The 27,809-nt window shown below is 39.9% G+C and overlaps 2 protein-coding genes across 4 annotated transcripts; both read left to right on the forward strand.

The window, feature by feature from the left end:
• The first annotated feature begins 542 nt into the window (after positions 1-542).
• On the forward strand, positions 543-27,473 carry LOC145458426 (beta-1,3-galactosyltransferase 5-like). 3 transcript variants are annotated; one of them, XM_080336793.1, is made up of 4 exons: positions 543-618; positions 21,263-21,475; positions 23,135-23,363; positions 24,531-27,473. In XM_080336793.1, the coding sequence occupies exons 2-4, from the start codon at positions 21,352-21,354 to the stop codon at positions 25,180-25,182; spliced, it is 1,005 nt and encodes a 334-aa protein (XP_080192919.1). In that variant the 5' UTR covers positions 543-618; positions 21,263-21,351; the 3' UTR covers positions 25,183-27,473. The 3 variants fall into 3 exon arrangements, with proteins under 3 accessions (XP_080192919.1, XP_080192918.1, XP_080192917.1); XM_080336792.1 differs by lacking the exon at positions 543-618 and adding an exon at positions 19,264-20,541 and having other exon boundaries at positions 21,265-21,475; XM_080336791.1 differs by lacking the exon at positions 543-618 and having other exon boundaries at positions 20,565-21,475.
• LOC145458427 (lactosylceramide 1,3-N-acetyl-beta-D-glucosaminyltransferase A-like) lies at positions 1,024-19,107 on the forward strand. Its single transcript, XM_080336794.1, has 3 exons — positions 1,024-1,900; positions 3,482-3,710; positions 4,806-19,107. Exons 1-3 carry the CDS (start codon positions 1,609-1,611, stop codon positions 5,455-5,457), a joined length of 1,173 nt encoding a protein of 390 aa, XP_080192920.1. The 5' UTR covers positions 1,024-1,608; the 3' UTR covers positions 5,458-19,107.
• Positions 27,474-27,809: the final 336 nt, after the last annotated feature.

A 27,809-nucleotide genomic window follows, 5' to 3' on the forward strand; every position in this document is an offset into this window, starting at 1 on the left:
CGGTCATCATCATCAGAACATTCATTCCGTCCAATGATCTACCTACATCTACGTACTATAGCTTTTGAATAGATTATATTTCGAGGGTTCGAATCATCCGATATCGTATACTTCGGCTATATCGTGTGGTAATCGTCGTCCGTAGGCTCATACAACATGTTTTGCAAAATATTTACACAATTATGGCATAATTAAACAACTTAATTTTTTTAAAGGACTTTGTTTAAAATGCAACCCTAATTCAACAGTGTTTCGGCATATGCATAGAAGCAATATTTGTATCTACCACTAATACCATTCGCGCGTAGTTTGTTTCCCGGTTGATTTGAAAGTATTGTGCGTATCGCGTTGACTGTCTTTTGGACGCCCAAATCGCGAACGTTTTGTGCATGATTTAATTCACATTGTCCGATTACCATAGTTTCAGTTGCAGTAGGAATTCACCATCTGTAGTATCTTAAATATGGTTGTATTTTTCTCCGTATTAAAGTTATATTTACTATTTTGGTGGTAATGATTTTTGAAGAGTGTTAGTGCTGACATGTCGATCAGAGACGTTCTAGAACCCCCGGAGTGTTCACGGAAATATTGCGCCAAAATAACCGACACCATTCCTAGGTTGACAAATTGCTAAAAATATCAGGAAGCCAATAATCGGGTCAAGAAATTGCGGTGTACATGTAGAAGACTGTAATTAGTAGGATTGCATTTAAAAGAAACGGTGTTTTAGAACACTTTGTCTAAAACATGTTTCAAACTGTGTTTTATGCAAAGGCCTCTAAAAAAAATTTTTTTTTTCAAGTTGTAAAATTATGCCATAATTGTGTAAGTACTTTCCAAAAAACATGTTCTATATGGGCCTACGGACAATTACCCCCCGATATAGCCGACGTGTATCAATATGGGATGGTTGGAACCCACAAAATAGTAGGTTCAACAGTAATAGTAGGCCTACATATAATTCGTCAAAGGAGCAATATTTACTCTATATTTTCGACTGTCAAAGTCAATCTACTATGACGTCACAATTGAATGTTCGTGACGTAGTGGCTTAAAAAGCAAAAATAAAAGAGATATTTTAAATTAGAACCTTGTTTTAAACATGTTTGTTTTTAATTGATTTTTGTTTTAAATGCAACTCTAGTAATTAGTTTTGTTATCATTGTGCTGATATACCTTACTAGATGAGACTCAGTTGTGATCACTTGCTCGTCTTGTCCATCATTGGTTGTATATGCATATGCATGGGAGGTTGGGGTTCCAAATCGAATCCCCGTCCTTCCGTAATGACAATTCTATTTTCAGTGTTCATGAGATAATTTGAAAGTAAGAAATTAGTATCACGCTGTTGCATTTCGACCGAACAATACGATGACAAGTTCAAAGTTGAAGGCTCACATTTCTGAGCTGGTATCTAAAAGGGGGCAGCTAAAATCACACTGCTTTGCTATAAGTATTCATTACAATGTTTCCGTTTTGCGTGAAAATTATATTTTAAAGGTTTTGTTCTGGTTAGATGTGTACTACGGTAGATTTCCGATTACCGTAACTGTTCCGTTCTCATACACATCTTGCTTCCATAGGCTTTAGTTAATTCATGACAACAATATGCGCAGAAATGGAAGAACTCTCCTTGTCATCGTCTTACCATTCATAACCTTGACCGTACTTATATTTCGACACCAAGAGAATCAACGTATCATGAAGAAAGAGATTCGATCACCGGATCAATTGCCTCCTCGCGAAATCGCGAAAACGGACAGCAATAAACTGGCGATGGCTAATCTAGAAAAAGCGCCCGCCTATGCGAACGTAATGATTCAACCGCGATCACGGTACAAGTTCGTACTGGAACCCGCGATCGCTGACAAGATAAAGCGTCAAATCGCTACGCGTGAAGGTAAGAAGGGAAAGTGAGGCATGGTTGATTAAGAACCTCTTAATCAAAAATTTTTCGACGGTGATCATTTTAGGGTATTTTGACACTTCCAATGCTTTCGCTGCACTGGTATCTGGAACCTAGGGTTGCATTTAAAACAAATGGTTGTTTAAAAGACTTTGTTTAAAACATGTTTTAAACGGTGTTTTGAACAAAGGCCTTTAAAAAAAATGAATTTTCTTCAATTTGTTAAATTATGCCATAATTCTGTAAATACTTTCGCAGAACATGTAGTATTAGCCTATACGGACAATTGTCACCCGATATAGCCGACGTATATTGATATGGGATGGTTGGAACCCTCAAAATAGTCGGTTCAACAGCTATAGTACAGATATTTCGTCAAATGAATAATGTTTACCCTATATTCTCAATTGTCAATGTCAGTCTACTATGACGTCACAATTAAATATTCGTGACGTCGTGGCTTAAAAAAACAATAAAAAACATGTTTTAAACAAGAGCGTTGTTTTAAACATGTTTGTTTTTAATTTATATTTGTTTTAAATGCAACCCTACTGTAACCTTTTCAGATCCTCACGTTTGGTAGAACGTGGGCCTATCCTTAACGCGATCACCGATTATGTATACCCTGGTGAATATCAAGAACCGATGACTTTTGGGTAGGTCCAGGAGATGGGTAAATGCGATGCGTGTAGTGAAAACTAACCTGGTAACCAGGCTGATAGCAGATGCACTTGCTAGTCTGGGCTGTTGAGTGGTCGCCTGAACTCGATAATACTTCGTATTACTTCAAATATATCGTACCGTCAGTGGTTCTTAACCGGTGCTCCATGGAACACCAGTGGTAAGTAAGTAAATCTCAGGGTGTCCATGAAGGTCAAGACACATACTCTACCCATACACGATCAGTAGTAAATTGTGACTCTTGTGGTGGTAGTAGCCTATACGTCATGTGCAGTGGAATACGCAGGGGAGGTGGGGTTCGAAATCGACACCCCGTCCTAATGAAATGCCAATTCAATCCCCAATATCTATAAGCTCATTTGTAATCAAGCAGTTGATATCATCACGCTGTTGCCTTTCGACCAAACAACACGATTACACCTTTCAAGATGAAGCCTCGCATTTTTAAACTGTTATCGGAAAGGGAATAACAGAAGTCACACTTCACTGATTTGCAATGAATATTCAAATAATATTTCGTGATATGTGAATATTATAGTTCAATGGTTTTGTTCCGTTAACGCGTTGATGCACATGCACAGTTTATGTTCTGCAGCTGTATATCTATAGTAATGTATTAGATGTGTCTGATGTGTAGTTTGATCTCTATTGTACTAGATTTGTTTTTATATGACTCAGCGAAAATTTGAGGTTCGTCGAAGGCTTGCAGATCTGTATAGGTAAATACCCACAGGTATAGATAGATGGTTCATGGACAGATCCGCCATCCGGAGACTGTCGCGTGCACCCTTGTCATATTATGACTGAGAAATTTGAGACGTATTTTCGCAATTAGCTAGGTAACATTCTCAACCACGGTTACTTGCTTTGTAGTGTCGTTATTCGCTGTTCTAGGCCGTTGGACTTCAGTAACAATCGTTAAGTCAGCCTACGGTAACAGAGATCGACGAGATGCAATAAGAGACACTTGGGGCAGCTGCGACAGATTTGATGGTGCCCAATTCATAACGGTGTTCCTTATCGGACAACCGCCGAAGTCAATTGCGCAAGGCGATGACAAGATTCGCGCCGAACATAAGGCGCACGGAGACATACTCATGGTGGACATGCCGGATGACGGAGAGTGAGTCGGATTTATTCAACTAGGCCTACACTACGACCCCGGCCTGTTTCATTGTCTGTTTATTCTAACCCACTGGTTCCCAGCCTTTTTCGACTTGAAGCCCCCTGATCAAGGTCGACACAAATTTGCTTCCCCTATATTTACGGATTCAAAAAAGAGGACTTATAAATGGGAAATTTATTCACCTCACTGTGATCGCTGGTAAATTAAAAAAGGGTCATTTTTCCGAGTGGGTGCTCGGAAAACCTGTTACCGCGTAATAAACACCTAAAGAACCAACATTAAATATTTTTTATTCCGTTGCCCTAAGTGTGATTTTCGTCGTAGATTCCTTATTGTGGGATGTGCCGAATTGCATTTCAATTTTTGTCTTACGAGCCTCCTTGGTGACCAAAATATTTTCCCATTCGCCATTGAATTCGTACTCTCCCATAACCGTCATTTATGATTTTTGAGCCTTGTTTTTGTTCTTATTGCGCTGAGATATTAATTCTTGCAATTCCATTTTTGTACACCATTATTGATCGTGGTGCAATAGACCAATGGCTTATAGGCACCTACATTTTTGTTTAATTAGCAATAGCAGTAACAACAGCAGCAACTTGAATTACACTGTAACCAAGATTTGTTAACATGGTTATGGAAATGCAAAATAATTGTAACTTACTTGGAGCAAGACGTTGTCGTGCTCTGACATATTTTTGTCGTTTTTTGTTTGCCTCATGTCATTAGTGGATAGCAAATTAATAGCTGATTCAAAGTGATGACAATTGGCGCGAAAACAGAGGTGGCCAGTAACGAATTACTTCTACCCTTCCGAGATACTTATTGAGTTTATTTCTCTTGCACTACCTGATCGAGTGGTTATTGTTTTAGACTAGTTCCACACCAGTTTTAGTTATTTAGGAAACCTAGGTCAAAAATACTCACTTTTTCACTTTCTTGGAAATGACTACCTTCATTTGTACTTGTGTAAAGATTTACGATGTTACTAATACTTCTTCTTGAGAGCCAACGACAACTAGTACATCAAGCACCTCCGTACAACACTTACAACGCCATCCATTGAGTAGAATAACAACTAATTCGTTCCAGACATGTTCCAGAGAAAACCCTCGCCGGTATGCAATGGGCCACAGATACGCTACCCCTCAACTGGATATATTCAACAGCCGATGACGATATGTCGTTACACGTCCCAAACTTTTTACGCTACGTCGATACAGTCGTCAGAAATAATCTTCGTGCCACGGAACACCGCAAGTACGTAGTCCGAAGCATCCCGATTATGTGCGTCTACAGTTATCAAGTCGCTGACCCGCCAGCCAGAAAGCCGACTAGCAAATGGCACATGCCGAAAAAGAGATACCCCCTTAGCTACTGGCCTCCCTACTGCCGAGGCGGGTGGTACTCCATGCCCGTTGAGCTTGCTGGGAACTTATACGCCATATCCAGGTGGATGGAATACTTACATCTGGACGATGTTTGGATTACTGGGTTAATGAGAATTAAGTACGCCGCTGCTTCAAGGGATCGTGACACGCTGATAAGTACATTGCTAGATGCGGCGCCTCTGTCGTTAAGAAACGATACAGAACTCGTAAAAAACGCGAATGAAACTCCCGCCGATGTGATTGTTAGTCACGCATGGGGTAATATCGCGGGCAGAAAGGTAGACGTGGTGCAAAAACTGCGGCAAAATTGGAAGCAATGGACACCTTTAGTCAAATTCAACGACCAGAGATAAATCCTACTAACCCGGACATCCCATGTTTGATACAATTTCTTGAACTTTCCATCGAAGTATGTATGTATTGTCAACTTATATCTAGAATGGCGTTTCGAGTCGAAGTTGTTTGGTTTTTAAATTCCAATCACTCTCTCGTAAGAAAATTGTCAGCATCAAAATTATTAGCAGAGTCCTCAGTTTATATGAAATATGTTTTATATATACTATTTATACACATTTACATGTTTTTTTATACTCGAGTGACGCAAAATATTGCTTGCAGACTGACGAATTAGCCTCTGCGTACTTATGCAACTCAAGGATAATCCGAGAATTATCAATGAAAAATTGAAATAACTCCGCTTCTACTAGTCCGAATTGAGTCAAATTTTTTTTGCATCGTCTCTGAAGACAGCTCAATAAATTCATGGAGTTGACAGAAAAATTCAAAATTTTTTTTAAAATAATTTTCATGAAAAATTAAAATTTTTAATTGGATCTGTGGAGCCTTATACTTGTTAGAATTAATTCAAATTTTAATTTTTTAGGGTAACCTGACAATTTAATCACTGAGTGCCTGGAATCCAGAAAAAGAAGTTATTTTTGAACAGCCCTATTGCACAGCACATACGTTTCTCCATTTTGCTTGAGAGGTTTCATCAGATTGATTCATTTATCGCGTATTGACAATATGCGAATTGTTTTGTGTTGTTTCTTTCCTTATGGTTTACGCAAGACTTGTAGAGTTTAGAAGGGTTAGAAATTTGCAATTGAACTCTCGAATCGAGTTCACATAAACGTTCCACCCCAAATAATGGATGTCTGGTCATCAATCAATGATATATAATTGTGCTCAACAATCTACTTGATAATTAATTACGTCAGCGTAGGTCACAATCATTTCCCGCCTATAGCAATGGTGTATGCGGCTCTTCCATTTGTATTGTAAAGACTAGCAGTAACTGTCTAGCTTGGCCAAGAAAATGTCGAGATTACCGAGCTGAGATCTTCCTTGAACTCTCATCAGCACTTGAAGGAACTGCTCTGCACTGCTTAGTGCTTACACGTCATGTCAGGCTGATTTCGAACACCTTGCAGTTGCAGCTCGTGTGGAGACGCACCGTATCACCATCACCACACAATAATAAACTTCATTCATTAGCGTACATTTCATTGTGACGTCATATATTCGTACTTTCGAATTTATGTGTTGTGGCTCTTTTAAAGCTAAGAATATACTGATATGCGGCTGACGCATGAAGCAGGTCTGCCCACCCCTGCTATATAGGCTACAGGACTCATATTGATGGTTTTTGTCTTGAATTGGTCCTTTATGTTTCAGCCACAATCAAAACGAAAATAATTTGCCGGTTTCGTTGTTGCCCAGCTTTCTCTTTTTCATCAAGCGAAGGACATTGTGGCTTGCAGCTCACATGTAGGGCTGGGCACAATGATTCGAGTACTCGAATCTGAATCGAGTATTAATTTTAATGATTCGAGTCGAGTAGTAAAATACGATTTTTTCGAGTACTGACATTATACGCTCCACGTAACTGAAAGTTAATTTACCAACGAGAATTATAGTTAGGATACTATTCTCCACTGAGGAACCATTGAAACCTTGATTGGCCGCGTTGCATCCTGCGAGACATATAGTACAAAGCTACGAACGTTACTGGAAATAACACATTTACGAAGTCATTAGGATCCCACCAGATTATTAAGTAGTGCAAGGAAATCGGTATGGTCGAAAAAATATCAAAGTATCTTTAATGTGACTGATAACAGGCATTATGTTCTTTGTGGTGGCATAAAAGGAACATATTTGAACTTTGATATAGTACATTATGTTCTGGCGTCATAATGAGTGATACTCGAATACTCGACTCGACTCGAAGCGTAATACGGGATTCAGAATCGAATCACTCAGGCACTCGATTTTGCCCAGCCCTATCTCATGCCCCTTTGCGATCAGGGGATTGCGATATATTGGATTGCATCGACCATCCGAAAGAGAACATGGCGATTCTTATCAAGAAACTCATTGTACCGGCAGACACATAAGGAATAACCTTCATTTTGTCCGAAGACCCATATTCCCCCTATTTTTTTCATCTCCACTACCAAAGAGCCATACATTCCAATCAACTGTTACGTCACAATTGAAAATTCATGACGTCATGGTAGCACTAATTCGAACTCACTATATGGGATTCCTCGTGTACGCCATCTTTTCTCTGCAAAAACTGGTATATATTGTTCGAAAATAAAGCTTGAAACGAGAGGTAAGGCACTGACGGGCCAAGCCTCGCCATTGATAACGCAATCCATCGTAAGTAGCTTAGAATTTATTATAACTGATATTAATCGAATGTGACTGTCACAATGATTCGGAAAATCTTAATACTTATCGACTTCTCACTTCTCAAAGTATTCGGTGGTAACATAACGTTGCGCTACACGCCTACACTTTATTACCGGTAGGGTATAATACACAGAGCTTTACTTACCAATCAAGAACGTGGATAGCTATGGAGTTGTTTGTAATTCAATTTTGTAATTAAGAATGACACATCCACAACAGTTCATTTTGCGCCGTAGACCAGGAAGACAATGTGTATTTGAAAACTGCATTTTGAAATGGGCGTCGCCATGTATGCTATGCTCTTTGATTAATCGACGTATCGCACAATTAAAGATTTCGAGTCGAGTAGGCCCTACATAGAATTTGCGAGTGATATTGGCCGCCGGCGTGACAGAAATTTAAATTTGAGGATTTTGAAAAGAGGTGGTCCGAGCCCCTAAACCTGAAGACGGCATTGTCATTACCTCTCAAAGACATGTTTATGCTGCCACGAGACTAATTATTCTGGCCGTGATGAAAATTTACCAACAAGTCTCTGCGATATTGATCAATTCAGTCCAAAAATAAATATTTGGCAAAGAGCCATATATTATACCCAAAAGAGCCATGTATGGCTCGCGAGACATAGGTTCCCAACCACTGGGCTAGGGTAAGATATTGACTTCGCCTAAAAATTTGTATAAATTTGCTGGAATAAAACAAGCGTGCCTACTGTATTAACACGTTAAAATATGTTTTTGGAGCAACTTTTGTCCTCCTGTGTATAGGTGTGCCGCCAGCGTTATATAATTTTGTATCACGGCCCATTTCTAGGCCTTTATAAGACACCGCTTACACGGATAATATGGCGAGGAGGAGCCTAGATGAACCTCCAACACTCAGGTAGGAATTCTGGAGTCGACCTCCGTCGGACTATAGATTACTAACCTACGGAGGTTAGTAATCTATAGTCGGACTCGAACCCCCAACCCATTGGTGTTGCAGCTGTGGATTATACCACCACGCTATCTCGCCACTAGTACGTTGAATGTGTCTCTGAAATGCGAAGTCATGCAGGATCAGAGAAGCTCCTTGGAATATTACTGTTGATTATTGAATCTTTATTGTATATCTCAATCGCACAATAACAAATTCAAGTGCCACTGCGATGGTATATTTCGATGTCACACGATATTATTCTGTCATAAAGTACGAATGTGAACCGTGTCGTATGTATGAAGTTCTTTCAATTGTTCTTTATCAGCACAGTGTATCTCATGCTGGTAGGTCTCGGTTAGAATCGGTAGATACTATTAATTAGATGCCGTAACTAGTCAGCGAATTTTAAATTATTTAGTAGTCCGTAATTCAGTGTAGTGTATTGCTCTTCTGCATGTATTAGTATGTGGGAACATGCGGAGTGAATGCTGTTGCACACCATTTTCCACCAACAGCATCAGTACCGGTATGCCAGCGTTTTAAGCGAATTTAGTCACTGTGTCAAGGCTGATCGCAAACTTGACGAGGCAGTTACTTTCAGTCACGCAATGTCGTATAGGGTTACATGCAGGGATGCCGCTGGGGTATTTCGGAAAAAACCAGATATGGCCGTAAATAAACCCAGAAAATCCAGATCCTGTATTTCACTCAAATTTCTATGCAATAGCAGTGAAAGTGGAAACTGACAGTCATTAATTACAGTCCTGCAGTCATGGAAGTAAGTTTTAGCACTTGATATTGAAATTCTCGCAGTTCCAAAAATGGATTTTGCTCGGTAAGCAATGCAAATCCAACAATAATATCTCGATTTGCTCTCGACGCGTTGCTATAACGCAATAGGTGCTCGCCAATACTCAGAACAATTCCAATCCTCATGTCTGTGGGTGATTTTCGGGTATTTTCAGTGACCTGACCAAATTGATAGTAGCTTCCGATTGATTAATTCTGGGATAATCACTTTTATCTGGGAATGGGATAATGTGACCGGTATGTTGAGTCGAAAAATAGACTGCCAATCCTGACTTTTAGGGTATATTCGAATGTGCTGATGCTGATGATAACCAACTGATTAAAGCATTAAAGTCCTAAAACGTTTAGAATTGTAAGACAACAGTTCCAATGAGTTGCCCTATGAACTAACTTTCTGCGACCTGGCAGTCAGTATTAAATGAAGGCCTCTCATTTTAATAGTGGAACAGTCTCTTATGACTCTGCCGTTACAACTTACAATAACAGCGAAATCCATCGACAACGGCGAACTGATTAACGTGCATTGCACGACATCATGATCTTACTAATCTAAGACTTGAAAATATGGGTGGAGGTACTGAACTGGAGTATTGCTTTTACAACGACCTTCATTGCAGTGAAGAATGTATTAACTCGAAGACTTCGTGCGCCTCTTATCAGGAGTTTACGACACAATACGAAGCGGGTCGTGCCTCACCTGCGACAATGCAATTCACCATAAATAGATCAAAATTCGTAATAACTGGTGCCAATCAAATGCCATTGCCGCACCGATTCCGAAAATGAACAATCGTAGAGCATTGGAAGTCTAGGGATGGTGTGAACGTGAAGTTCACGTTTGCGTTCTGTGTGTGAACCTCAGAAATTTAGAGGCTCACTTTCACAAGCGAACCTTGGTAGGTTCTGCACTGTGAACCTTTTTCATATATTACAATTTTCCACGTCATTATAACATCTTTAATTAAAATTCATTGCATTTCAACTGCGGGCCACTCTATCCACTCTGGCGGCTTCAAAAAAATCAGCACTAAACGAGCATGCACCTTGACAATCTAAAAAAATTTACATGCTTCGTTACAAAAGTTTGCTCGAAATATCCAGTTTTCCATTTGTGAATATTTAGTGACTCTCAGGCGTCTCTGCTGTGAGCTTGACCGGCACTCACACAATATCAAGAGCGAAATACGCTACATGTAGGTAGTCAGCGAATGATGCTTATTCAACCAATCAATGAAATTCATATAAGCGTACATCGTTATCTAATGTAAAAAGTCTAGAAGGCGACCGGAGTCCATCCTTAATTTGATATTTACTGTATCATAAAAAAAACCATATCCTCGCGATTGGGGTGTTGGCTACTCCGATATAAATTGTTAATGGGATAATATCGGTAGCAAGTATAGAAACTCTTTTTACACTCTGCTCAATATCAATGTAACGATACTCAGACGCCGAATACGTATTGCGGTCTGTCCTAGACCGTTAAATCGTAAACTTATATTCCCTTGCAAATCTTTGTCGAGATTGTTGGCAAAGCAACGGAATATATTGATTTTATGGGATTATTATATCATTTGATTGCTCCAGTAGATACGTTGGGCGACGTTTAAAAAGTCAGTATATATTTCAGCGTTGTGGCATAATGTGGCCAAGTCGTCGCTAGGTATCGTGTTGTACATTAATATATCACTTCACTGAAATGTAGGGTTGGAATTAGCAATATGACGACACGTGAAATCACTGCTGTATGAATTGTATAGTAGCAACGGCCAATACGTAATGCGGAGCAAATGCATTTCCTTACCAATGTAGCTGTTATATATATTCCATCCATACCTACCGTAAATTTGGGTAAGTGATAGCTACTTATATAGCAGTGGTCGGGAACCTATGGCTCGCGAGCCATATATGGCTCTTTTGGGTATAAGATATGGCTCTTTGCCAAATTTTTATTTTTGTACTGAATTGATCGATATTGCAGCGACTTATTAGTAGATTTTCATTACGAACAGAATAATTATTCTCGTGGCAGTATACCCATGTCTTTGAGAGGTAAAGGCAATGCCGTATTCAGGTTTAGGGGCTCGAACCCTTTTCAAAATCCTTAAATTTAAGTTACTGTCGCGCCGGCAACCAATATCACTCGCGAATTCGATGTAGGCCTACCCGAATAACTCTTTCCAAAATCCTCAAATTTAAGTTATTGTCGCACCGGCGACCTATATCATTCGCGAATTCGATGTAGGCCAACCCGACTCGAAATCTTGGATTGCGCGAAAGATCAAAGAGAATAGCAGACATGGCGACACCAATATGACAACGCAGTTTTCAAATACACATTGTCTTCCTGATCTAGGGCACGAAATCAACTGCCGTGGAAGTGACATTCAAATTACAAACTCGAACTACTAACAACGCCATAGTTATCCCTGTTCTTGATTGGTAAGTAGCTCTACCGGCGCTAAAATGGGCGTGTAGCGCAACGTTATATGTTACCGCCGAATACTTTGAGAATTGAGAAGTCGATCAGTATTTAGATTTTCGGAATCAGTGCGACGTTTACATTGGATCAATATCAGCTATAATAAATTATAAGCTATTTAAGATGAATTGCGTTATCAATGGTGATGCTTGACCCGTCTGTGCCTTACCTCTCGTTTCGCGCTTCATTTCAACAATAAAACGCATATTGTGTGAATTTGTGAGAAAATGTTCAAAATCTAGTAATTCATGAACATCGATAGAAAATACCAATAATAATTGAAAGTTTCAAAATTTTCGTTAACAGATTAGAGTGGGAAGGCCTACATAGATTATTGTAGTGACCATGTTTGGCTCCACCTATGTATGTGATGATGGGTTCTCGCATTTGAAGGGAGCATCACGGCGAACCTACGTTCTCGTAGCTCAAGTTTCGCATTCTCAAGTGGCAACCAGCATGATTAGTTCGAGTTTTTACAGAGAAAATATGGCGCACACGACGAGTACCGTGTAGTGAGTCCGAATTAGTGCTACCATGACGTTAGGAATTTTCAATTGTGACGTAACAGCTGATTGACATGTATGGCTCTTTGGGAGGTAAAACGAAATAAATAAGGCCAATATGGCTCTTCGGGCTAAAAAGGTTCCCGACCACTGTTATATAGCCTGCGTTGTCGTTGTTTGTGGCCTTTATGGTGTTTCGACATCAAGAGTCGTTTACACCAGGTCTATATTCCATGCTATTTGGTTCCATATCTGCCGACTTGTAGCACGGCCCACTTTTACGATTTTGTTAGGCACAGCTTATACGCTCATCAGATGGCGAGAAGGGGCCTAGATAGTCTGCGTGTGAAGATGGTTAATGTGATAAGAAACAGGTCGCCAACTTAATTAGCTAACCTTTTAGGTTTATATATTTGCGAATCCAATTCTAAGGCAATCTACATCCCCAATCCTGGATATAACCCTGATGTTCCACAGTCTGAATGATATTTGGAACCATTTAAGTTTGATGTTAGTGAGTGACATATTTAGTTTTGCTGATACAGTGTCCGTTTCGATCTTGTTAAAAACGAGTTTAGACGCGAACAGGACAACAGAAAATATAAAACCGAAATTAAGACCATAAATAAAATATTTCTTGGTTTCGTTTTCATCCTTTTCGTTGAGCAATCCGTATTAAATCGATTAAAATAACTGAATATGATGAAATATGTATTGTCACTATTGCGGAATCTATAATTGTACCGGCCAACTTTCCATCTTGAAGTATCCTTCTTTTCCATAATCTCAAGTACGTACTGAGTTGATAAATGAAGGTTCCGCTTTGAAATATCAGTAATACTTACGCAGGCGCAATATTTATACATTAAATCAGGCATGGGCAAACTGCGGCGGGACTCTGAGCGGCCCGCAACAAGTTGCTTGGAATTTAGAACATGAGGCATACTTTTAAATGATAAAAGGTGAACTAAACCCGTAGCATGTATAAACTGAACCGGAAATGTGTTTCCATGATGCGAGTTTATTTTTGTAGGCTACCTTGTGTAAGTGGCTTACGTGAGCGTGATTCAGATTCGAAGCACATCCAAAATAAAACGAAGGGGACACCAACATATGATTTCATTTCAGTCTACTTTACATTTTACAATTAAAATCTGATATATCTTGTTCGTGATATTTGAAATACATCCTATGGTGTCTCAGTAAGTAGAAAAAAGTGTGATTTAGGCTACTATATAGCGATTTTCTTGATAGAGCAAAAAAATCAAAATTTTATCAAAATCATAGCGTTAGGTCATAAAATTGTCAAAATTGTTTACAAAGTCAAAATTATTTTGCAACCTGCGCTTCGTTTGTATCGTAGATGTATACACTGTCGGTGAACTTATCAGTTGACATTTCACATGTCGTTTCACATGTCTGCCGTTGTAAACGACCCATTGTCTGCTCATTGTGAATCATAAACGGTCAAATGAAACAAATAGGTTGACATGGTGTTTTTAAATTATCGAATGTATCATGTATCGAATGTATTATCGCAATATCCTAACTGAAGCAAGACTGCGTGGGCATTGGTTCTTATCTCAAGAATCGCGTGATGAAAAATTGTGATGTAGCGTAGGGCTCTTCAACCGGGTGTATCGTACACCCCACGGTGTACCAAATGGGGTGTACAGGGGTCTACCACATCCGCATTACAATGGACCGATGACTAGCTATCACAATAAATAAGCACGTTTATACTACAGAACATGTTCACCGGGTATGCAATATCGTACAATGTTCATATCAACTGTACGCAGTTTGTATATTACATTCCTTTGAAAGTCATAAGCAAATGCTTCTCCTCATCATTTACACGTTGGGTAATGCACTTATTAGTTCATTTTGGAGTAGAGCAGGATGGAGTTGACATGTGTTAAGCTTGCAATATCTGTCTATAATGATTCTTGACGAAACCGCCGCGAGAGCTCAGACATTTTCCATCGGCACTTTCTGCAAGATGTTTATAAATAGTGCAGTGTACATAATTGCAGGGGCGATGCCAGGTAGTCTCGAGGGCTCGAGGTTGAAAACGATTGTGCTAGATTGTGGATCGGTAACATCGAGCCCTGATTAGTATTTAGCATTTCCAATACGTTGCGGCCTTGCTCATACTTATTTCAACAGCCCAGACAGAGGTGGTCAACCAGCAGACGCACGGTCGCTAGTGCGAAGTGGATCGACAAATTCTCTGGTCCTACTATAGATAACTAACCAACGGATAGATGCGCATCACGTGGTTCACGGCCGAGTGTTGCTACAGTCGCAGATTTGTTGTCGCTTCATAGCATGAAACGGCAACGTATTTGCTAATCCCATAGAAAATTCTAGTAGTCTAATTTCACTAAATTAGAGCGAAATGCCAGTAATCTAATTCTAATCTAATTTGTGAAATGTTCCTATGCTCTAATTCTAATTCTTATATAATTTGTCGAATGTTCCTATGCTCTAATTTTAGTTCTAATCTAATTTGTTGTTTTCCTGAAAATCCCTCTTAGTCCGCGGTATTTTGCAGCGAGTTAACAAGAATATCCGTCTCACACAAGGAAATACAGTGCCAAGCAGCCAAAGCATTATTTACATACGCCTACACCAGGGGTGGGCAACATACGGCCCGCGGGCCGGATCCGGCCCGCGAAGGGATTTTGTCCGGCCCGCGGACAGTTTTCCGTTTTACATGATAATGTGGCCCGCGGCCCTAGTCTGCCGAGATTTCCCACTGCTTGGTTGCAACGTCAAATTTTAGTGACTGCATAATGCATGTTATTATATACGCATATGCGCAGCGTGCTAGAGTGGAGCTTACGCGTAATTTCGTCGAAGCGAGAAGACTTGCATTATCGGCATTTGCGATGTACTCAACCCTAATGTCGTTTGTGGTAATCATGGTGTTTGTCGACTACAATGGTCAATTACACCAGGCTGATATTTCTTATTTTTCATTCTGTAACCGCCGACTTGTAGCACGGCACACTTCTAGGCTTTTGTAAGACGAAAACACTGCTTATACCAGGGGTCGCCAACTCAAAACGGGTCGCGGGCCACTTTTCAAATTTCGTAGAGGTTGCGGACCGCATGAATTCATTATCGAGATTTCTCAGGCCACACAGTTGAACAACGATGCTATCTCGTCACCTACTCAACCCTAACGAATATATGTGTTGGTAAATTAGGGGTACCGGGGTTATCAAACTCCTTGAAATCTTAATTGAGGATTGCACCGTGTGTTGATTGATCAGATAGAAGCAGACATGGCGGCGCCTGTATGACAATGCTCTTCTCAAATCCACATTGTCTTCGTCATTATCGGCGAGAAATGGCTTTGAAGTGACATTGCTGTCGTTAAAATGTATTCATTAAATGCGATTTATTCCTTGTATATGTGGAATGTGGATGAATGGGCGAATATTGTATCGATTCAGCAATCCGGCCCGCCAAGTACTTAATTTTCCTATATCCGGCCCGCCGACTCGAGAAGTTGCCCGCCCCTGGCCTACACCGTAGTCATAGGAGTAATTGTGACGGATAATAGCCATGCTGGCATAGTATAGCGTGTAGTCTGCGAATATCATTCTAGTTTCGATCACAAACAGAACAGCAGCGAAGGAAAAGAGATAGTTAACACAGGAGTTAACACAGGCTTGTTCACTTTCATGCCCTTAACTACATCAAGAAAAAAGAGGATGATCGCTTTAGATCTAACCAATGAAAATATATTAGAGAATGAAGTGGAAAGAGATCGAAGCAGAGCGTGAGAGCATGGACTGCGATGTTTTGAGTTACTGGAAAAGAGAAAACCGTTATCCTCATGTTAAGGCATCTGCTCAAGAACTCGTAGGCATGACTGCAACATTAGCTCCGTCGGAACGAATTTTCAGCCATGCAAGAGAACTGCAGGGGTGGCCAACTCAAAACGGGTCGCGGGCCACTTTTGGAATTTCGTAGAGGCCGCGGGCCTCGATCATGCATAATTGAAACAAAATAGCCAACACAGTTGCGCAACCATGCTATCAAAACTTTACGTTAGTACAACGCCGTGCTCACCAACATGGGCGATTGGCATGGTTACCACAAAAGGAGTAATATTCTATTAAGTAAGTACATATAAAACTCGAAATATCATGATCATAAACTTCATTTAAATTTTGAACTATGAGCTGCGCACGATACCTGACCAGACTTTTCAGTGACTAACGAATCGATATTAGGGATAGGCAGACATGTTACTACAGCTGAAAGACTAGCTCATCCTAAAGATTGATCTCGTAGGAAATCCCTAGGCCGTTTTCAATGCGCCTCGCCCCTGATAGTGTCTGGGTCATTGTACGTCAAGGCAATATGCTCATACCAGCTTACGCTTCATCGATGTTTCCATGGCTGAAGTCTTTTCAGCTGGTGAGGAATAGTGATGTTGGGTACCTACAGGCGAATAGCTTATTTTGAAACAATTACACCAATTTCATACTGCAATCGATTTCAGATTTCAAAATGCTTTATCACATTCTTCCAAAATCACAAACCAGATCGTCGGTTGCATGTGGCCGTGGCTGCGTGTTGGTGACCCCTGGTATAGTGCAAAACGAGACAAGCTTGATGTACAGACGTTAACTATTCTCATGCTTATAGGAATGCACTGTGATTTGATATGAAGTTAGCTTGATTTTTGCTGTATTTATTTTTCATTCACAATTTCATTCGATTTCCAAGTTTTTGCGAATTCAGAAATTCTAATTCTAATATATTTTGGAAAAAAACTGTAGCTCTAATTCTAATTCTAATCTAATTCGGAAAAATGTGTAACTCTAATTCTAATTCTAATCTAATTTTGAAAGAACTGTGTATCTCTAATTCTAATACTAATCTAATTTGGGAAAAATTGTGTAACTCTAATTCTAATTTGAAAAAATGTGTAGCTCTAATTCTAATCTAAATTTGAAAAAACTGTGTAGCTCTAATTCTAATTCTAATCTAATTTGAAAAAGCTGAAAATTTTCTAGTTGTCCAAGTCTGTCAGGGACTCGCTAATTGATAGCACTTCCGGACTCTTTGACCAGCTTATCATACACCTAAAATCGTCAACACGAAGATATTATATGACAGTCATTTACACATGTACTTAACCCCAATTGACTTGATGCTATATTGGTAAATATGAAAAACATCCTAGCCCTCTATTTTCCGACTGGCAACGCGTCTAACGTGTGCTGAGAAGCACCATCCTGGATCTCTTCTCCCGAGTTGGCACCCAATTAGACGTTCTGCTTTCCTAGAATTTAAATTGTTTGCGCTGATATTCATTTATAAAACCATTCTTGAGCTAGCTAGCTTTTTGACAGTATAGGTAATCGGAGCGCAAAATTGGAGGGTCTGTTGGCGCGTCCCTGTAGATCGGCATTGGTTTCTGCATCGATATAATGAGAAAGCAATCGTCGCGACGCAAGCTACTCAACACCGTGTCAGACTCAAAACCCGTTCGTAATGATACTGATTAGAAACCACGCTTTCTCGTTCACCATCATCTATATTTCTTATTGTCTGCTTGATACAATCGTACTCCGAAATTGTCGCAGAATGTTAATTTCAGTCTTCCTTTCGTTATGAACGTGCAGTAGGTCATGCCATTATCACATATTGATACATCACGAGATTCTGGGAGGCACCAATTCTTAATTTATTCGATTCGTTTGAACGGGGAACCTTCTATATTCCGATAAACTTGACTGCTGGACGTACTTGTATCGAGAACAACAATATCGTATGTTGAACTGTTCGGCATTTGGTAGAGGCTGGATTTCTATTGATAAGATCGCGGCATGCGCCCTGAAGTGGAATTAATTCTAGCCCAGGGGTGGTCAACCTACGGCCGTAGAAGGAAATTTGTCCGGCCGTCAACACGTAATTCAATTAGTATGCTTTGGCGACCGGCGACATGCAAATTGAATTTACGAATTGATTCCCGAATTTGAAAGATTTTACGGTAATTAATCTTAAAATTTTCTTTGCGGCATGTACAACGATGTACTCCAAAAATGCTTCGCTAACGTATAACGGGGAATGCACCTATGCCGCAAAATCGCTGTTTTAATCTGCAAAGAATTGCCGCGATGCGAGCTACTCAACGCGAAGCCAGAAACCGCAAGAGGCAATTATTAATTGTCTGGCGATTTCGAGTTTGTAATCATTCTTATAGGCCGCTTGAAACTTCGTACTCAAGAGTTGTCGTGCGACTTGCGAACTTGCCAGACCAGGCGGAGTGTACTTCGTTACTCACACGGCGCATTGCGCATGAATAACATTGATGCAACTCCAAATCCCCAGTGACGTAATTTCTGATTTTTGTTCGATGCATTCCGTTGGACAGACTGGTAGCGCGCAATAATCGTGCCGTCTTAAGATTCCATTTAAGAACTCGGCTGCACGGTTTGATATTAATGAGTGCGGCGAGGCTTTAAACGTAGGCTTACCATATTTTGGAAATCTAAAAAGAGGACACTTTTTCAGAAATTTGAGACTTGCAAAACCGGAGAAGAATTCTCAAAAATAGGTGAATTTTTCCCACTTAGTGATCGGTTGACTAAAAAAAAAAGGTCAAATTTTCGCTCAGAGCTGAAATCACCGTTTTTCACTCCGAAATACCTGCCGGAGCGTCACTCCTGTGCTAATTTACGGCATATCACTCGCATTTTGCTCTGAATGTCACCTAAATTTTCAAAAAAGAGGGCATAAGGGCGTCCTCCGAGGACACTTTCAAAAAAGTCAAAAAAGAGGACAAATCCTCTTAAAAGAGGACGTATGGTAACCCTATTTAAACGTCACACGAAGGGTCTAACGCTGCACAATTGCACGACTGCACGTACACCAGCGGCATGTAGTAAAGTGCGTTTTGGTGTGACGATGACGTCATCGATATGGAACAATTATGACGGCACAAGACCTCGCCACCTCCTAAAAAATTAAAAGTCGGCGCCTACGGCGTAGTACCATTCTAACATTATGTGCGAAAACGCCTAATTTACATACACGAGCGCAAAATTTTGCCAAAATTAGGTTTATTAAAGTCAAAAAATGTTAAAATTTTAATTTTTAAGGTCAAAATCTTCTGTTTTTTAGGTGAGAAAATCGCCCTAGTGATAATCAAAGATTTTGTAATTTTGTAATGAGACACTGTATAAATATTTGTTGTAAATGAACCCTTACTTTCCCATTACTATATGACATCCAGTTAGCCGCCTGTCTTAACAAAGTTATTTACTACCTCCAATTAAAAAATAAAATAAAATAAAACTATACCGCACCGCAATAATAGCTTAACTTTCGGCTCGGCCCGCTAAACTGATTTTTCTTCTCATTTGGCCCGCCAGGAAAAATAATTGTCCACTCCTGCATCAAATACTATCAAATGCTATCCATGACGGGTGGTGATGGAAAGACCCGTATAACAAAGGCGTCCGCGAGAGGTGGCAAGAACAGCGTTAGGGTGTTGGACAAATTGCTCTTACGGCCCAGGTCATATGTATATATGTCCATGTCCACATTTTTCTTGCCAGCATCCGCGCGGTCATCGCCCAGCCCATGCGACGATGTTTTTGCTATTTTGAACAAAGTGTATCGCAACAGTGTTTCGACATATGCATATAGAATCAATATTTGAATCTACCACCCCATACCACGCGCGCGTAGTTCCCGTTTCGGTATTATTCTGCATATCTCGTTGACAATATTCTGGACGTCCAAATCTCGAAAGTTTTGTGAATGATTTAGTTCACCTTGTCCGACTACCATAGCTGCTTAGGGTAATTCACTATCATTAGTATTTGAACTATATGGTTTAATTCTTCTCTGAATTCAATTTTTTATATTTACTATTTAGATAGTAATGATATTTGCAGAGAGTTAGTGCTGACAGTCCATCAGAGCCGTCCTAGAACCCCCGGATTGTTCGCGGAACTATTGCGCCAAAATGATCAACACAGCTCCTATAGGTTGGCAAATTGCTACTGGCACCAGGAAGCCATAATCAGGTCAAAAAATTGTGGTGCACATGTAGAAAGTCTGTAACTAGTTATGTTATCATTGTGCTGATACAGCTCAATACGCGAGGCTGATTTGTTATCACATGCTTGTCTTGTCCGTATCATTGGTTGCAGGTAATTACTAATTAGGCAGAGCAGTAATCGAATCGTTACTGCGGCGGTGGTGCGCGGTGTGCGGTGTCATATGCATGCGAAGTTGGTGTTCGGAATCGAATCCACGTCCGTAATGTAGTTAGATGTGAATGGGTTACCATATTTTGGGAATCTGATAAGAGGACACTTTTTCAAAATTTCCAGACTTACAATACCGGAGTAAAATAGGTGGTGAATTTATTCCGAGTGTGTATAGTTGGTTGACTAAAAAAAGGTCAACTTTCCGTAATACTCGCCGGAACGTTACTTGATTATTAAGTTCCTATATCTCAGTCGAATTTTCACATACATTTAACCAAAATTTTCAAAAAAGAGGTCAAATTCTCAAAAAAGAGGACGTATGGTATCCATAGATGTGCAGTATGGGAGATTATCATATCTGTTCCGATCTCATACACATCTCGCTTTCATAGACTTAAGTGAATTATTGACAAGAATATGCGCAGAAATGGAAGAAGTCTTCTTGTCTTCGGATTACTATTCATAGTCTTGACCGTACTCATATTTCGACATGAAGAGAGCCAACGCATTATAAAGAAAGATATTCGATCGCTGGATCAATCGCCTCCTCGCGAAATCACGATAACGGACAACAAGAAACTAGCGATGGCTAATCTAGAAAAAGCGCCCGCCTATGCGAACGTAATGCTTCAACCGCGATCACGGTACAAGTTCGTACTGGAACCCGCGATCGCTGACAAGATAAAGCGTCAAATCGCTTCGCGCGAAGGTGAGAAGGCGGACTGAGGCATGGTTGATAAGAACATCTTAATCAAATGGATTTTTCGACGGTGATCATTTGAGCATATTTCGACACTTCCAATGCTTTCGCTGCACTGGTATCTGTAACCTTTTCCGATCCTCAGGTTTGGTAGAACGTAGACCTATCCTAAACACTATCACCAATTATGTACACCCTGGTGAACAGGTTTGTAATGACTCAAGTCGCACTTTTTGGAGACTAGACTTGACTCGAGTCATTTTCTTAAAAATGAAAAATGACTCGACTCGACTCGAGTATATTTGTGTATTGACTCGACTTGTACTCGAATCATCGCGCATGACTCGGACCAAGTCATATGACTTGAGACTGGGTATACAAAGACAGGCATTTCATTGTAATTTCGAAGAATAGTGAAGTTATCACACTATTATTTTTTCCTCTGTAAGTACTGGTACTTGAAAATACTACCAGAAACTGTTAAAAGTGAAAAAATTAGTATATTATGAATGCAAAGCATTCGATATCACCGAGCAGAGTTGAAAAAAGTGGGTTTCACATGACATTAATTCTGGACTGAACAGTCAACACGACGACTTGGACTCGGACTTGACTGGGTGGTGGATTGAAAATGACTCAACTTGAATCGAGTCAAAACAATAAAAGTGAGATTGACTTGTGACTCGAAACATTGTGACTTGGTTGCACCCTGCTGGCGAATATCAGGAAACGATAAGTTTTGGGGAGGTTCGGAGAGGGGTAAATGGGTGCACTGAAAACTAACCTGGTATCCAGACTGATAGCAGATGCACTTACCAGTCTAGGCTGTTGCGTGGTCGCCGGAACTCGATAATACGTCATCTTACTTACAGGTATATCATATCGGTCAGTGGTTCCATGGAACACTAGTGGTTCCCTAAGTCAGTGTCAGGGTCACCCTAGAGGTCAAGACCCACACTCCACCCATGGATATATGATCACCCGGTCAGTATACTCGATTGTGACTCTTGTAGTGGTAGCCTATGTCGTGTGCAGGGGAGTAGGCCTACGCAGGGGAGGTTGGGGGCTCGAAATCGAAACCCCGTCTCTCTGAAATGTCAATTTAATCTCCAATATCTATAAGCTCATTTGTAATCAAGCAGTTTATATCATCACGCTGTTGCCTTCCGACCAAATTATACGATGGAACCTTTCAACGTGAAGCCTCGCATTTCTGAACTGTTAACTGAAAAGGAACAACAGAAAACACACTACACTGATTTGCAATGGATATTCAAATAATTTTTCGTTTCATGTGAATATTATAGTTTAATGGTTTTGTTCGTTTAACACTCTGTTGATGCACATGCACAGTTTATGTTGTACAGCTATAATCTATATAGTAATGTATTAGATGTGTCAGATGTGTAGTTGATGTCGATTGTACTAGGTTTTGGTTTTTATGACTCAGCGAAAATTTGAGGTTCGTCGAAGGCTTGCAGATTGGTTTAGGTTACTACCCACTGGTATAGATAGATGGTTCATGGACAGATCCGCCATCCTGAGTCTGTCGCGTGTACCCTTGTCATTATTATAACGGAGAAATTTGAGACGTCTTTTCGTAATTAGCTAGGTAACAATCCCAACCAAGGTTAACTTGTTTTGTAGTGTTGTTATTCGCTTTTCTAGGCCGCTGGACTTCAGTAACAATCGTTAAGTCAGCCTACGGTAACAGAGATCGACGGGCTGCAATTCGAGACACTTGGGGCAGCTGCGATAGATTTGATGGTGCCCAATTCATAACGGTGTTCCTTATCGGACAACCGCCGAAGTCACCTGCCCAAGGCTTCGACAAGATTCGCGCCGAACACAAGGCGCACAGAGACATACTCATGGTGGACATGCCGGACGACGGAGAGTGAGTCGGATTTATGCTACTGTACGCTGCGAACCCGACCTGCTTCATTGCCCGTTTATTCTAACCCAGTTGTTCCCAGCCTTTTTCGACTCATCTCCCCCTGATCAAGCTCGACACAAATTTAACGGATTCGAAATAGAGGACATATAGACGGGAAATATATTCACGTAACTTTGATCGCTGGTGAATTAACTGAAAAAAAGGTCATTTTTTTGAGTAGGTTCCCAGAAAACCGGTTTCCGCGTCTACTTTCCGCTGAGTTGACCTTTTTAGACGTCCATTTTTATAGTAAAAACATGAATGCATAAACACCGAAAGAACCAACAATAAATTTGTTTTACTCCGTTGCCTTATGTGTGATTTTCGTCGTAGATTCCTTATTGCAAAATGTGCCTAATTGCATTTCAATTTTTGTCTTACGAGCCTCCTTAGTGACCAAAATATTTTCCCATTCCCCATTGAATTCATGCCGTCCCATAACCGTCGTTTATGATTTTTGAGCCTTGTTTTGTTCTTATGGTGCTGAAATATTCATTCTTACAAATCCATTTTCGTACACCATTATTGACTGTGGTGCAAAAGACCAACGGGCGATAAGCGCCTAAATTTTTGTTTAATGAACAATAGCAGCAACAACAACAACAACTTGAATTACACTGTAACCGAGATCTGTAAACATGGTTATGGAAACGCAAAATAATTGCAACTCACTTGGAGCAAGACGTTGTCGTGCTTTCATATATTTTTGTCGTTCTTTGTTTGACTCATGTCACTAGTGGATAGCAACCCATTGCTGTTGTAATGTTGATGAGCTGACTCACAGTGATTACTATATTGGTGCGACAATAGAGATGGTCAGTAACGAATTACTTCTACCCTTTCGAAATACTCAATTAGGTTTTGCCTTTTGCACTGCCTGCCACCTGCTCGAGTGTCATGATTTTAGAGTAGTTCCATACCAGTTTTAGTTCTTTCTTTGCAAAACTATAGGCCAATAATGCTCACTTTTTCATGTACTTGGAAATTGCTACTTGCATTTGAACTTGGGTAAAGATGTACGATGTTGCTTATACTTTTTGAGTGCCAATTGCAACTAATACATTGGCCACTCCTGTACAACACTTACGACCCAGTGCATAGAATAGAATGTCAACAAAATCGTTCCAGACATGTTCCAGAGAAAACCCTCGCCGGTATGCAATGGGCCACGGATTCGCTACCCCTCGACTGGATATATTCAACAGCCGACGACGATATGTCGCTACACGTCCCAAACTTTGTACGCTACATCGATACAGTCGTCAGAAGAAAGCTTCGTGCCGCGGAGCACCGCAAGTACGTAGTGCGAAGCATCCCGATTATGTGCGTCTACAGTTATCAAGTCGCTGACCCGCCAGCCAGAAAGCCGACTAGCAAATGGCACATGCCGAAAAAGAGATACCCCCTTCGCTACTGGCCTCCCTACTGCCGAGGCGGGTGGTACGCCATGCCCGTTGAGCTTGCTGGGAACTTATACGCCATATCCAGGTGGATGGAATACTTACATCTGGACGATGTTTGGATTACTGGGTTAATGAGAATTAAGTACGCCGCTGCTTCAAGGGACCGTGACACGCTGATAAGTACATTGCTAGATGCGGCGCCTCTGTCGTTAAGAAACGATACTGAACTCGTAAAAAACGTGAATGAAACTCCCGCCAATGTGATTGTTAGTCACGCATGGGGTAATATCGCGGGCAGAAAGGTAGACGTGGTGCAAAAACTGCGGCAAAATTGGAAGGAATGGTCACCTTTATTCGAAGTCAACGACCAGGGATAAATCCTATACTAACCCGGACATCCCATGTCTGATACAATTCTAGTACTTCCAATCGAAATGTGTATGCATTGTCAACTGATGTTTGGAATGGCATTTCGACTTTCGGGTTGAAGTTGTTAGGTTTCGAAATTCCAACGACTCTCACACTAGAAAATTGTTAGTATCACTAGATTTATCAGTTCATATGAAATATGTTATATATATATATACTATTATATTATAATATTAAATTGTCAGTACCACTAGATTTATCAGTTCATATGAAATATGTTATATATATATATACTATTATATTATAATATTAAATTGTTAGTATCACTAGATTTATCAGTTCATATGAAATATGTTATATTTATATATATATATATACTATTATATTATAATATTAAATTGTCAATATCACTAGATTTATCAGTTCTTATGAAATATGTTATATATATATATACTATTCATTTACTCGTTTTTTTTCTACTCGAGTGAAGCAATAATATATTGCTTGCGGGCTTACGAATTAGCCTCTGCGTATTTATGCAACTTTGTACGGAACCCTCCCGTATTTTGGATATTCTCCCGTTTTGTAATGCGTCAATAAAAGTGATTTTCGTAATTTCTCTGTCCAGGAAATCATTTTGATTTCAGCAAATTCTAAATCCATGAATATAAGGTGCATTTACTTTCCTGTATACAGGACTAATATTGATCATTTTTATCTTGAATTGTCCACTATACGTTTCAGCCAAAAAAACGAAAATAATTTGCCGATTTTGTTGTCGCCCAGTTATGATCACTCCGGTAATGTTTGAATCCAACGACCTCCCTCTCTCTTTGCCTTTTTCATCGAGCGGAGGACATTGTGGCTTGCAGCTGTCATGCCCCATTGCGTTCGGAGAGATTGTTGCTCTTACTGTACGCGCGCCAATTTCTTTGTCAAAATGGCTTATTACGACAGCAAAATGTGACTATCCCATTGCTGTTACACAAGTCCTATAGAGCAGTACTTTTCAACCTGTGTCATGTTAGAGGGGCCTTTGAGAGTTTCTTATTGATACTGTAGAGGTGTCGAGACGCTAGGGTAAAATGCTATCCTTCGAAACCGTATAGTTGAGTAAATCCAAAAATATACCCTATCGAGGGAACCTTAATTCCTTCTCATGGTGACAATTCATGCAATAAATTGAGTTGCATCGACCATTCGAGACGGAACATCAGAGCAAGGGGAATATTAGAACAACTTTGTCCTCTGGTGTAGGTGCCAGAACCTATATACATGAATGTTAGATGAAATGATGAACTTGTCGGCAAACAGTATATCGTGTTTTTCATAGGTAGTCGCTCCAAATGCCCGTGCCACATCGCAGTGTTCACTTCTCAATTTGATTTTTTATCGAATGCCCTATCAAAGGGGTTCTCAACCACCGGTCCGTACCATCTTCCTTGCCGGCCCGCCATATATATGACAATTTTATATCTAAAAGGCACAATTCAATAATTTGGACTCTTGTCCATTAATTTAACAATAAAATATATTTCGATTGTATAATTTAGCGACATTTGTCAGTACAATAAAGATTACCAAATAGCAAAGTCGCAGTTTCACATGAAACCGAACAATCAAAATCAAGATAGTGATTTTTAACACGAATGTGCCTACAGCAGAAAATTCAATAAAAGAACGTATGCAATGTTAGAAAATTTCTTATTAAGTTTAAGTTCACAATATTTGGTTGTGAGTTGCATAAATTTGTAGTAATTAGGTTTTGGATTAATTTTTTTTAAAGTTCATTGGTGCGCAAAATTCGCCTGCAAATTCAACCGGTCCACAAGCTGAAAAAGAAGGAGAACCACTGCTCTATCATCCAAGAATGTTTGAGTTGGAAATTAATTGTTACGCTATGACCATCGCATCTCTTTCCCGTCACCTAAAGTTTGGCCGATAGTTGATACAATATCTCGTAAATAGGACTGACAACGACAACACCAACAAAGTGACGTGTGGTGAGATATGTGGTTGCTGATGCACTGACCACTTTAGGGTCCGATTTACAAATATATGAACCCAAGGGTTAGCGACTTTTTCTTTTCACATCAGAACCCTTCACACGCACGTTGCGTAAGAAGGTACTGCATATCAGAGTTGGATCAAGTGTAATTTGTAATTGAGCTAAATGTAATTATTACATTTTTTCATGTAATTTTAATTGTAATTGAAGCATTTCTATTTTGTGTAATTGTAATTGTAATCTGAAAAAAAAATTGCCGAAGTTCAGTTTCAATTACAATATATTTTTGAATACGTTGTTGTGCCGATAGCAGACGGTATATATAAACGTAAGACCTTGATAGCTTCCTCACCCTATTTAACGTCACTTGTATGATTATAAGTTTATTATAGTTACACGAGCTTTCGGAGCTCTTCTTCATCAGGTGATAAAGCGGTGATACCTGACAAGCACAACATAAAAGAATTAGGCATATTTACAAAGGTGTGCTATGTGTGACTCGTTAACTAGATAATTCAACCATGCTAAACTGTTTCCCATACTTCAGTAGCAACAGAAAACTTGGTAAATAACAATATATTATAAATCACGGGTCGGGAGCCTATATGGCTCTTTTGATGATATAAT

This window comes from Botryllus schlosseri, chromosome 16 (assembly GCF_051294905.1).
Source record: "Botryllus schlosseri isolate E-star chromosome 16, Bs_hap1, whole genome shotgun sequence".
Taxonomy (NCBI): domain Eukaryota; kingdom Metazoa; phylum Chordata; class Ascidiacea; order Stolidobranchia; family Styelidae; genus Botryllus; species Botryllus schlosseri.